The 13,351-nt window shown below is 47.9% G+C and overlaps 1 protein-coding gene across 8 annotated transcripts in view; it reads left to right on the forward strand.

The window, feature by feature from the left end:
* tcf12 (transcription factor 12) overlaps nt 1-13,351 on the forward strand; it is a 79,138-nt gene that overhangs the window by 12,518 nt on the left and 53,269 nt on the right. For 5 of the 8 annotated variants that reach the window (XM_023814114.2, XM_023814113.2, XM_023814116.2 and 2 more), the window contains 2 exons: nt 7,061-7,134; nt 12,230-12,332. In XM_023814114.2, the coding sequence (XP_023669882.1) occupies nt 7,061-7,134; nt 12,230-12,332 (177 nt within the window). Of the gene's footprint in view, nt 1-5,617; nt 5,684-6,502; nt 6,528-7,060; nt 7,135-12,229; nt 12,333-13,351 lie in introns of those variants that run through there. The other 3 variants (XM_072717974.1, XM_023814119.2, XM_023814121.2) reach the window with 3 other exon arrangements.

Raw genomic sequence — 13,351 nt, forward strand, 5'->3', positions numbered from 1 at the left:
AAATAATAAATCGCAGGCGCCTGGCTACTGCAGAATTCTCAGCAGGGCTGCTGGCTTCAGGGCCGGCAGCCTTGGGGCCCCTGTCTGTTGGGCCACTGGCTTTGTGGCCCCTGGTTGTGGGTCTTGTCTACTGGGTCACAGGGTGCAGAGCATCAGACTTTGCGGCCCCTGACTGTTGGGCCTTGTCTTCAGGGTCACAGGCTGTAGAGTATTTAGCTTTGGGGCCCCTAGCTGTTGGGCCACTGGCTTTGTGGCCCCTGGCTGTTGGGCCTTGTCTTCAGGGTCACAGACTGTAGAATATCTTTCTTTGGGGCCCCTGGCTTTGCATTAATGTTGCCCCCATTTCTCTACATTATTGCGGTTAAGACTGCAGTAATTAGCTGTCATCGCGGCAGGGTACAGTGCAAGCCGCCTTCAGCTGGCTCTTAATAATCTGCCTATGTGTTTAACCATCTACCCACAGGGACATACACAAATACATACACATGTATGCATACACAAACACCTTTATGTACATACATACATACGTGTATATATAAACATAAATAAATACATATGCATATATATATATATATATATATATATATATATATATATATATATATATATATATATATACATACACACACACACATGCATATGTGCATTTTCCATATATGCTTAAATATACATGCAGCATGTTTGATGTTAATTTTTTATTCCATGCATGTGAGTGTTGTGCTGTACTCTGGGGCAGGCTGTAAATTTTGCAAACTTGGGTGCAGTAATACTGATTGAATACAGTGTGTGTAATAGAGACTTGGATGTAATTGGAGTAGATGACTGTGCTGTGTGTAGAGGTGAGCCCAGTGGTGTTTTCTGTAGAGATGGATATTTCTGTCACTCCCCCCCCTCCTGCGTTATATCACAGCGATTTCCCATGTCTCTGTGCACGGGGGGAACAGATGGGCTAGTGATGACCTACGATGAGCTGTTAGCGGTTCTGTAGCTCAGGCTGGCGGTGATGACCCACCGTGAGCCGTTAGCGATTCTGTAGCTCAGGCTGGCGGTGATGACCCACCGTGAGCCGTTAGCGGTTCTGTAGCCCATGCTGACGGTAATAGCCACCATGTGCTGTTAGCAGTTCTGTAGCTCAGGCTGGCGGCGATGACCCACTGTGCGTCTTTAGCGGTTCTGTAGTTCAGGCTGGTAGTGATGACCCACCATGAGTCGTTAGCAGTTCTGTAGCTCATGCTGGTAGCGATGACCCACCGTGAGCCGTTAGCGGTTCTGTAGCTCGGGATGACTGTGATGACCGCTTCTCACAAGACCCGCAATGACATATCATGAAGGCCAGAAGCGAAAGAAAGACCAAAGCCTGTTCCTCAGGTTTCTCTGTGCTGGGAAGGGCTATCAGGGACACACTTAGCTGGGTCATCTGTCTCCTCAGGTGGCTGGTTTCTCGTAAAAGGTCACGGTCATGCTGTGAATTGCAGCGTCACAGCCGGATCCCACGCATGTTTAATGTGGTACGTCTATGGGGTATGGGGACTCTACGTTGGCTCACTCACCTTCCTGTAACCTGGCATCATGCAATTTCAGCTGAGTCCACCTGCCTTGAGGTTAGCCCGGGCACCCACTGGCTTCTACTTCAGTAAACAAGCCACAGAATGCAGAAGAATCAGCCTCTTCCTACCTGCCGATTTGATTTTAAGGTTCTGCACTGTGTCAGGTGAGATTAGGTCTGTTGCGGTTCACGTTCGAGATAGATTTGATCTTTATTTCTGGGGGATGAATTTAATATTAAAATGTGGGAGAGCGCCAAAGCTGTGACCTACCCCCGCCTGCCCACAGCAACCCCCCCCCCTCCCCAAATCCCCCTAAACCAAACCACAGAGTGCCAGGTGCTTCTCTGGGGGTTACAGTCATGCCTGATGCAGGGTTTTCCCCCTTGAAATCTGATTCATGTTGCCCCGATAACAATGCATGTTTAGTTTTCTTGTGAGAAAACAAGCATTCTGTGTTTTTTTTTCTTTGCGTGTGGGAGCACAGGCAGTAGCTCCATACAGCCGTTTTTTTTTTTTTTTTTTTAACAGTTCACGGTACAGTTCTGCCACCACATACGGCTCCTTTTACCTTTTTGCAGCCCCGCAGGATCGTTGGAAAAAGGGGTGTTAGAAATCAGAAATGTGTAAATGATGGATCTCACCTTAAATGTGCATGTCGCAGTGGCATTTTTAGAAGCGGAACACACCCATTTGCAAAAGACAACGCAAAGTGTGTATGCTCGCAAATTAGAGGATTTGCAAAGCGTACTTAACTTCAGATGTCAGGTGAGGGGAAGGACGTCTCGCTCTGACATCAGAGGGTGACGTTTTCATGAAACGTGATGCCTGGGTCAGTGATGGGGGGTGCCTTTTCTTCATGGTAAGAGAAACAGAATGAGTTAGTGGGGGCCGGGGGGGGGTTGGGTTTCTCTTTGGCATGGGCACTGTGCATCCCGTCACTGAGGTCTCATCCACAGGCTGGTGTCACCGTTGGTCGGAACAGGACCCCGTGAGAAGCTGGAGACGGCCTGACACTGCTAGCCCGGGGTGTTCGCTTGTGCAGCGCTTCTGTAGGTGTGTGTGTAGGGTGGTGGTGGGGGGGTCTGTCACCACTGGCAGACGCATCACGAGAGTGTGACTCGTAGGGCTAGAAGCGAACAGCTTGGAGAAATAAAAAAAAAAAGAAAAACCCGTTAATTTCTGCAAGCTGTGCTCCAGATCTGGCCTGCCTTACGGGGCCTTTGATGTGTTTTGTTCCGTTGTCTCACCTCGCCTTTGTTTCCGGAAAGCCTCCGTGACACGCTCAGATATACGGGGAGCCTTAATCTGAGCGCTGCGGCACCGCCGTACCGCGCGCTACCCACCGATCCCTTTCTTCCTGACAGCGCTGTTCGGATGACTGAGTTCTGCAGCGCGGCGGCTGTCTAATGAAGATGCCTCGATGGGCTTGACAAGCCCTCCCCCCGCACGCTTTCTCACCAGCGCAGGTGCGCTCCAGTGCTGCGACACCTCTGACTTCACTGCGACGGGTCCCGCTGCCGCCTTATCGGGGCCTCAGCCCACGGCTTCTCCTTCATTCCCTTATTCACAGCCTGTCAGCCTCACGGCTCATCCTTTTACTGCGTAGATCGCTGGGGGAGGGAGGAGGGACCGCTAACATCTGACACGGCGGACGGTTATCGCGCGGGGAGGCCGATATTTTACTTTCGCTGGCTCTAGGAGGCTGTTTGTCCCCTGCTGCTCGACCGTGGCTGAAATCTGCAGTGTGTTTGTGTGAGGACTCATCTCTGGACTAGATGCCATTTTCCTTTTTTCTGTGCGTATTTATTAAACTATTTTCAAAGTAGATTATGAAATTTACACCTTTACACAGTATTGCAGTGTGAATTCATTCAGGTTTTGACGTCCTCACTTTAACTTAGAAATGCTTTTATGGCCAAGTGGTGTGATGAGAGAGACGTTGTGCGGCTGCATATCCCAGAGTCATTCCGGGAGATTCTGTTTCTGCTTAGAGGTCTCCCCAGCTGTTAGCTGCTGTGCTGCTTAGCAGAATATGTTGTTTCTTAGCTGTGACAGGGGGAGGGGGAAAAAAAACCCAAAACATAACAAAGCCAGGAAGTGACTTCATGATGTTACGTCTAGTCAGACGTGTTCTCCGTGTCACTGTCGCAAGCCGGTAGGCACGTACGTGGGCTGGGAGAAGGAGCAATTCTCGGTGGGTGTCAGACTTGTCAGGTGTGCTTGTCTTGTTGGAAATTCTTAGCCCTGCTTCCTTTTGGGTGCGGAGGTAGAAGATGGTTACCCAGTACTTGGCCTTGGAGATTGTGAGTACTGGCAGAGGGACCATCATGGCGTGTGGCTTAGCTCATGTAGGTCCCTGTACTGGTGAAACTGGGTGAATATGGCCAGGAACACACTCGAGTTCCCATACCCTATGCACTGTTTCCCTTTTTTTCCCCCCCCCATAATATTTCCATAAAAAATAAATCATTTTTTAGATTTTTAGAATCAGATTTTTTTGGACATTTTTGCTAAACCGGCCAGATGCGATAATCCGGTGTAGATGCGTGTTGGGGTGATACTTCTCAACGAGCCAGCAGACGTGGCAAACAACGGGAATGGAGTGACAGACGTAAACAAAGCTTCCTGTCATGTTATTGATGAAGTTGCTGAGGTTCTGGAGTGCGGCTGCATGGGGCGTTTGCAGTTTTAATCAGCTGCGAATCTGTGACATGTGATCGTCCCTTGATGCAGTGTGTGTGTGTTGTTAGCATGTCACCCTTGCGGAAGTTTTTACGTTTATTTCAGTACCTGATTATTATTTGTTAATAATATTATTGTAGAATAAGAAGATTTTTGTATGAGTTATGCATTTCTGTATCAAGGTGTTGGCCCTTTGTCGTAAGCTGGTTTCGTTTTCTCAGTAATCGTACCTGCGCACTCTCAGTCCTGTTTTAGCTTCAAACTGAGGGAGCTCCCTAAGAAGGGTATTTGGTGTTGGTGTTCAGTCTTTGCCACTGTTCCATTTCCAGTGAAGTCTGTGGCTGGAAAGCTCTGGGTAATATTCTGTCTTTTATCAGTGTACGTAAAGGGCAGTTTTACTATGACTGCCACATTGCAGTAAATAGAAAATAATACTGTACGTTGAATTTTGTGGCAAATGGGTGTGATTTTTTTTTTCCGTTGTGGTTTCAGTTCCTGCTTTAATGCCCCTTAAACAAATTCTTTTTAAAAAAAAAATTTGTTTCAAATTCCCTGGCTTTAGCATGTATGCAGATTCTGGGGTTTGTTTTTGTATGGCCCGGGGAAACATGACTTTCCAAAGAAACGGGTTTTTGGATTATCCTTAGTTTGTATATTTTTTTTAATTGAACAGTCGAGCAGCTGCGGAAAGAATGTGACAGGAAAAGCTGTGGGCATGATGTGATTCCTCAGCGCCGTGGTCCTCAGCCCATCTGCGGGTCACTCAACTCTGCAAGGCCGTTATACGCTCACTCTGTTTTCTCGGGTTGACTCTGATGTCATCCGCCTTGTTTTATTTTTCTTGGCTGCATTTTTTCTCTCTGACATGCTGATATAGTGGATTTGATAAATACAGTGGCAGATATGAATGTACATATATAAATATATCTGCATGCTGCTGTAGGAGATAAGACAAATGTGTGACCTCTTATCTGACAGACTTGAAACCACTATAGGCAAACAGAGATTATGGCCTCCTGCCAATTTAATATCTATATTCAAGTCTTTCGCTTTGCCTCACAAACACTCTGAATGTAACTAATAAGGCTGTACTTACGACAGGAGTGTCTGGAAACAACAGGGCTTTTAGTCAGCTTTCGATTCTTGATCAGTTATTTCATCAATGTCGTTAATGTACATTTAGAAATTGACCCAGTGAGGTCAGGTGCGTGGGCACCCTGCATATTGCAGTTCATGCAGCCGCACTGCGTGCCCGCTGAGGGAGCCCTCTTTCCCGTCAGGTACAGTCTCTGGGCATGAAGCTTCTCGCTCGTTTACTTTGGAGTTGTGATCTCATAGCCAGAGGAGAAGCTACAGTTCCCGATAACCTGCTTCTTTGTCTTCTGAAGTTCCTCATGCCATTCGGTGACCTCTGCTGGGCGTGGTGTCTCGTGCTGAACGTCGGCTTGGATCCGGTAGGTGTTCGTATGGAGGGGTCCGATTTGCACTGTTAAAAGAAAGGAAAGTGAAAATCCCTGGGAGGCTTTAAGAACTGTAGCTATATAATTCTGTCCGTAAGTGCATTTCTGGTACTGCAGTAGTTTATAGCATTTTATGACATCTTTTAAAATGTATGAATAGTGAACCATTATGCTTAATATATAACAGCAATTCTGAAATGTATTTCTGGTTGATTTCTGCACTAAAGGAGAATTAATAGAAATGATCCTTTTCTCAGCTATTTGTAAATCGGCAGCGAGCTGAGATTACTTTGTTTGTTTGTTTGGTTCCTCTCTGCGTGTAATTTAATGCCTGACCTGCGAGACTGTGATGTGCTGCTTTTGAAAGTCAAGCATTGTCAATTAGATATAGGTTAGAATATTTATGCTGTGTCGTCTGGCGGCACATGTCAGTGGTGCATGAGGTAGCCGGCAGCGTCCCCAAAGACACCAGGGGTGCTGCAGGCTGTTTGGGGGGGTGGCGTGGGGCTCAGCCACGGAGCGAGAGCGCGGCTCCTTTCCCAGAGGACAGGTTCCTCTGTTTGGTGGGATGTCGATTTTTCCACTCTGGTCATGGCCCTGTAAGTCTCTGTACCACAGGCAGATGCAAATGTCAACGTGGCTTGGATTCAGCCATGCAGCTTAGCTTGGTGCTAGTCAAAAGCACTGTCTTTATTACAACACAGTGACCAATTTAAAATACAGGAGTGAATTGTTTATTTGTTCTTATATATATTTTTTTTTTGTCTATATAGGTTTAGATTTAATGTAATGTGATGACCTCGTTCCAGTTGCTGTTAGTCAACGTTAGTGTGTTAATGTAAGTTTGGGAATTTTGCACAATTTATGAGAACCAACATAAATTATGTACAACTAATTGGCTGCATGCTCAGAAAGCAGAGCCTTTGAAAACAGAACTAAATGATTAGTCACCAGTTCTTGGTGTGGTTGTGTTTTTTTCCCCCCCATATTCTCTCAAATTAATTGCAGCAGACACCCCTGGTGACTCAGACCTTAAGATGGGCTTTTCTGCTATGGAGCACTGCGAATCTCCATGTGCAAAAGCACCGCCTGTATGGCACCATTTCCAGCAGCCCCTTTTTATTTTTAAACTCTCCATGAATTGATTGAGTAAATATTATTTTTTTTGGTCCCCCTGCGAATGGATCATCCGTTTATGTGGTGGCTGTATCCCGGAGCATAATGCAGTGGCAGCGGTGTAGACCAGCTCGCCCTTTTCGTTTCTATCTCCGGATGCACACCCTCCTCAGTGTGTTTGCGTTTGAGCCGACTGACGAGAGGTGGCTGTTTTTGGGCTAGTAAATGAATTGTGTGTGTCCCTCTTCTTGGCAGGAATGGATGAGAGGAGCAGCCATTCTTCCTGGGGCACAGGTGGCCAGCCCAGTCCATCCTACGAGTCCTCCAGGGTAAGATTCACCTCCTTACCCAGACCATAACTCTGCCCCGACAGGCCTGGCTAAATAAGCTTTTTTTTTTTTTTTTACAACACGTTTATGTTCCGCTTGTTTAATCTTCCTCAGGTCTCCACACACCTCCGTATGTTGATGAAGGTGTTCTGTTGCATTTGCCATATATATTTTAATGACGTTTGGGATGGTTATCATTTATTTATTAAAGTTGAAATGAGAAAAATACAGAAATCTTATTAACCAACAAAATGGGTGAAGTGGTTTACTTACAATGCAGACACAGATCTATCTTGCATTGCGGAGAATTATGATATAGATTTCAGCATTGTAATTAGTTTAAATTGCTGCAGCATGATCTGTTTATTGATTTTGTTGTTCCTTTACTCCTTTTTTTTCTTTCTGTCTGCTTCTCGGAATCGTACTTTTCAGTTTTTCTGAAGAACGAAGGAAAGAGGAACTGAGTAAATCTAAAACCAACACATAAGAGTATAGCTTACTTTGTTTTGTTTTGTTTTTTTTTTTGTTTCACTTTTCACGCACCAAATGTAATTTTTTTGTTTCCTTCCCCTTTTGTGATTTTATTCCTTTCTTTCTTTCTTCTGCTCATCGTTTGTGTTTGTCACAGGATCAAACGCAACTTGTGCCGCCTAGGGTAGGGGGCTGGATGGGGTGGGGCTTGTAGGATAGCTGCTGCTCTGAAAATAATTATTTATTTCTATTTCTCGACGCATGTCTCTTAGAAATGCAGTGCACCTTGCATATATGATTCTGCAGATTTAACCAGTAAATCGATAAAAAATGCTCAATTTAGAAAAGTAATTTTACTTAAATGGTAGATGCCAGCATAAACACATGTTGTTATTCTTAGTTGTACACCTAGTTTTAAAAATGGGATTTATTTCAGGGTGTTGCTGTTTTGGGGAAGAAGAGGTTTTTTTGGAGGGGGGGATGTCATCGCGTTCGATGAGCATTCTGGAAATCACTTACAGTTAATTACTCTGAGAAATTGGTCAGTTCCGACCGCCTTCAATCTCCAGAGATGCCATCCATTAAAATCCTAAATGGAGTCTGAGCAGCCGGTTGCTGAAAGTGACGGTTTACGGAAGCGCGTGGTACCATGGTTACGTGGTGACAGAGCAGTCCGAGTGCTTTGCTGCCCGTGAGGCGACATGGCGAAGCTGCAGTATATCTATGATACATTTTTTTAGCCCTTTGGCCCAAATCTTTCAGCATCCGCTGCAGAGAGTAATGGTGGCGTGCAAATGTTTTGTCTGCATTAATAACAAGGGCTGACACCTGTTAAGATCAGATCGCTAAGTGGCTAATGCAGCTGCCTGTTTCTAAAATAAAATCGTATTTTCGTAAATTCTTAGCCTTTCAGTGATATGATTTTTTTCCCCTTGGAAGTAACCTGAAAATGTCAGAGGTATCATTGGATTGAAAAGGTAATTTAAGCCGTTCATTCATTCCTTTGGTTTGAATGGAATTTTAATTTGAGCTGAATTTTATTGGGATTATCAACCGTTCTTGCTTACCAAATTCAAATATTAATATTATTTTGTAGAAGCTTATTTTTGTACTTCATCACAGTGGTTAGCACTGCTCTCGCACCCAATGCCAGTGCCTTAAATCCCGTTCCCTGTGTGCCCATGCTCTCCCAGTGTTTCCCCACAAGCAGAAGGGTGACTGGCCATAATTAAGTTGTCCGTAGTGTGTGAGCATTTCCCCGCTTATGGACTGGCTTCCCATTCAGGAAGTCGTCTGCCGTCCACTGCCTTGGACTGGCCCCTAGCCTCACCGTGAACCCCTGCTACACAAGCGGTTACACAATACGGATGGACGGATGGATTCTTTGTGCACTTCTTATTAGCCTTGTAATGTCATTTTTTTATAGGTCAAAGTGTGCAAAGTGCCGGAAAAAATTAAGTAATAGGCAGCTGTTGATTTCCAGAGCAAAATTTAATAGTAGATATCGTGGTTGAGTGCGCACCCCTCGCATGCACTGCGCCCGCCTGCAGTGAGTGTCACACTGTCACCCCGGGCATGAGCCACTGGCCTTCTGGGCTTTTCTGTATGTGATCTGCGATGCGAGAGCGAGCCGGGACGGGGCTGGCGGCTGTTTCCCCGAATCCCCGCCCCAGGACACGATTTTACCCCCCCATCTCATTGACCGGCGATGCCGCTGGCCGCTTCTGCCGCTTGTTTGTTTTGAGAATGTATTCCTTTCTTTAACACATTGGCTGTTACTGTTGCCCTGTATGCATTTCATTACACGTCACTCTCTTGTCACTTCCCATCAGAAATCAGCAGCATGTCAGCTTGGCGTGGCCTGCGTTCCCGCCTTACCTTGTTTATCTTCCCAGTGTCCTTCCCGCACGAACGTCTGCGGGCTGCGACTCTGCCAGGAGGCTGATTTGAATTGCAGGGTTGAGACGCTTGATATTTTTGCTCCAGGTGCATATAAATCAGCCCCTCCCCCACCCCATACACACGCGGTGAGGGACAGGCATCCGTAAACAGACAGATGTTCGCGTCTCTGCGCAGTGAAGACGGGAGTCAGCTCCTGGGAAGCAGGGTTAGTTAGTCCAGGCTGCACCGTTTTCACAGTAAACATGACCGTTCACATTGACGTCAACAAAACAGGCCTGAATGTCAGTCACACGCATCCTGATTCATCTCTGAACCTCATGTTGGGTTTTTGCCCACAGTTTCAGTGGCAGTATTTAGGTATTTTCAACACTTATTTCGACACCTGAAATCATGAAAGGGATTTTGTCCGTTGTGTTTTGTCCATTTGTCTGTCTGTTGCAAAGCTGATCGGTCTCCCTCCCCCGGCTGTGGCCCGGCTGTGTTTTTCATGATCGGCTCGCCGGCCTGTGAACTCACACATCCCTGTTTTACCCAGAAATTCTGCATCAAATCAGAGTGCCTTCTGCATATGTTGCGTCCATTAAACATGGTGGGGGACGTACAGCAGTGCCTCCGGACTCCATCAGCAGGGCCCGTGGAGTGACAGCAGCGTGAGATGATGTGTCAGGGGCTGTCCGATGGGGGGGCGTCATAGAAAGGCCACTGCAGAGGGAAACCGACTAATTACATTTTTATGGTGCTGGAGATGTAAGATTTAGGGTGAGGATAGACTTTTAGAGAGGGCCTGTCTGCCTTACCAGCATCAGTTCTCAGAAGAGCGCAGTAGGAATTGTCCGAGTGTGGTTCCATTTTGAGCGTTTCCTTCTTTTGTGAATATTTATTTGTGCATCTTGTGTTATTTTTCAAACCGGGCTTTTTCTCTCATTTTTTTCTGGATCAGTGTGTTTTCCGTCTCTGTCAGCCTCCTCAGGGCCGCAGCGCGAGTCTCTCTGTGTGCTGACACGCGGGGTCGGCTCGGCAGTGAACGGGGACCCCAGCCGGTCGGGCTGACCTTGGCCGGGCTCCTCCGCGCGTCCTGGATGATCGCGGCCGCAGGCGCGTCATCTTGACAGCAGGGCCCGCTGCTGTGAGGGACCCCCCACTGGTCGCTGCCCGCCTGCCCGGGCTGCTTCGCCCGCGTACGCCACCACCGGTCTGGCCTGCCCCCCCCTCTCGGTCATGAGCACAGGCAGTGGCTCACCTGGACCGGCCTGGGGTTCTGTGATGCATGTCCTTAAGCAGTGGCCTGCCGGTTATTTAGCCAGCGGTAGCCAGGCCTCATGTCACACTGACAGCGCACATCAACATCCACCTGAACGGCTGGGGACCTGCGCGGTTCCCCGGTGATGAATGTCATGTGATTTATGAAGTGATTGTCCCCCGGGGGGAGCCGCCGCTGTTTTATTACTATGCGCTTCTCTTTGCTGCCTCACCCGGTCCTCCCTGTTATGATCTGGCAGCCATTTTTTTTTTTTGGGCGGGGAGGAACACAGGTTCCAATCCAGCAGCATTTTTTGGAGTTCTCCTTAAATGGCGACGGAAGGACATGGTCCTGTCGTGAGAAAGCCCTTGGAGACAGGAGGGCCACGGTGCCCCATCCGGGCGCTAATAATGAGCGGGCTAATGGCGTTATTGATGGGGAAACGGTGGCTCTGACAGCTGCACAATGGGCAATCTCAGCGGCTTCTCTGGCAGGCCGGCCAGAGATATGTACATATATTTCTGTGGCGTGTGCGGAAAGCGAGGACTATGAATTTGTGAAAAAGCTTATAGAAATGGAGGCCGGCAGCGTGCCTCCCCGCTGCCGGCAGTTAATGTAGTTTTGGGCCGAGCTGGAGGCAGATCTTCACAGGCTCTGGGATTAGCGCTGCTGCAGGGCCGCCAGCCGCTACCCCGACAGCTCCGGGCTTCTTAAAAGACCCAACTGTGACTGATATTTAGACCAAAGCCAAGGAGCCCGATAACTGTCGTGAAAAAGGCTCTGTGCAGCACTGCCGAAATTACCTCCGGAGCTCCGGAAATCATGCCTTTTATTCGGAGGGCTTTTCATTTTTTTTTTATCGCGCATACGTAATAATTTGTATTTGAAATAAGCCTCGTTATTGCTATGTCGGTAATTGTTACGTTGTTTTGCTAGATGATGGGCTGTAGCCTGGTTAGCAGGTCGGCACCACTGGTGGGGCTTCCAGAGCTCGATACCAGCTTCCCCAAGATGATTGATGACCCAGGTTCGTTCAGTGGAGTGGGGTCGGCGTCCGCTCGATCTCCGCGGCTTTGTCGGTCCGTCGCTGCGGTGACGGTGATTAGCATACTAGCGGTGCGCTCTCATGCGCGCGCTTGCGTGTGTTAATAAGAGAAGTGGCGGCTGTGCACAAGCACACACCGCTGCAAACACACTTTCGTGTGAGGAGTGGCAGTGGAACAGCGGTAACCTTAAGGCAGCTGCGGGCACGTCTGTCTTCCGAAACATCTGTGCTTTCCCTGTTCCCTGCTCTCCGGGGTGACGTTTTCCCCACTTATAAACAAAACAAGATTAAAATAGTTTTTTTTCTTTTCCCCTTTTTGTTTTTTTTTCCGTTTCGGGGGACAGTTGACCAATGGCAGCGCCTCCCTCAGTAATTAGAGGAGTGTCATAGCACTCGATTAGCGGTGCAGCCTAATAATGTGATCCTTCTTCCCCCAGGGTTTTGCAGACAGCCCTCATTATGGTGATCACTTGAGCGACAGTCGATTAGTGTCCCACGAAGGCTTGTCCCCGACACCTTTCATGAACTCCGGCATGATGGGTAAGTAGGTAATACTCATCACCTCGGCCCAGCTTGTTGAACCTTGGGGGGCCTCTTTCTTTACCCCTCCTCTCTCACCCCCAGTCTCCCTTTCCCCTCAGAAGATGACCCCCCCCCCCCCCTCCCTGCCCCTCTCCCCGGGTGGAAGTCTCCCCAGCAGTAGAACTTTGCATTACAAAAGCCCCTCTTCCCACACGTCTTAGTGGGAGGAAGTTGGGGGGGGGGGGGGGTGGTTACCAAACAAAGCTCATGTGTCAGAACCCCACCCTGCGGCCGTCCAGCCTGCTTTTATTTTGTACTTTTCGCTTCAAATTTTTAATCTGATTATGGATGAAGCCGCTCATGTGGAGAAGCTGCGGTTTAATTAGTTTGCTAAATGCGCTGTCAGGCAGCCGGGTCAGGAATGAATCGGTTAGTTACAGGTATAAACGGGCGGGTCGTTAGCCGGCTCCCTGGCCGTGCCGAGAGCATTCTGCATTTAAAGCTACCGTTTCATGTATATTCAGCAGCCGGCATCCAGTGCAGCTGCTCGCAGATGTGCGAATCCCACTGCCTCAGAAGTAAACATTAGCGTGAAAATAACAGGCTGTTTGAGCACTGTTTGTTTCTGATGCCACTTGATAATGTTGTGCAGAGCTGTGTAATGCTGGAAACATAGGTGTAATTTTACAGAAAATGTACAGGTGTGTACGGTTTTTATTTTTCATTTTTTGCCCCCCCCCCCCCCCCCAGTATTGCAGTTGCTGGTGGAGCCATTGAAAATTAAGCTTTGGACTGGTGGTTGTACAGTGGGGGCAGCGCACGTTAAATCCTGGGTCACGTTAATCTGACCCTGGCTCACGGTAATCTCACCCATCTTGAGTTGAGAAGCCTGATTGCTCCGATCGCTGCTTGTAACCAGCGGTAACAGTCAGTTCCCATCTCGCAGCATTTGCACTCTGTCAGAGAGCAGTAGTCAGATTTGACGTGGTCTCCTCCACATCACGGCCATCCCGTCTGAAATCCCGTCTGCTTTCAGG

This window comes from Paramormyrops kingsleyae, chromosome 11, assembly GCF_048594095.1.
Source record: "Paramormyrops kingsleyae isolate MSU_618 chromosome 11, PKINGS_0.4, whole genome shotgun sequence".
Lineage (NCBI taxonomy): Eukaryota > Metazoa > Chordata > Actinopteri > Osteoglossiformes > Mormyridae > Paramormyrops > Paramormyrops kingsleyae.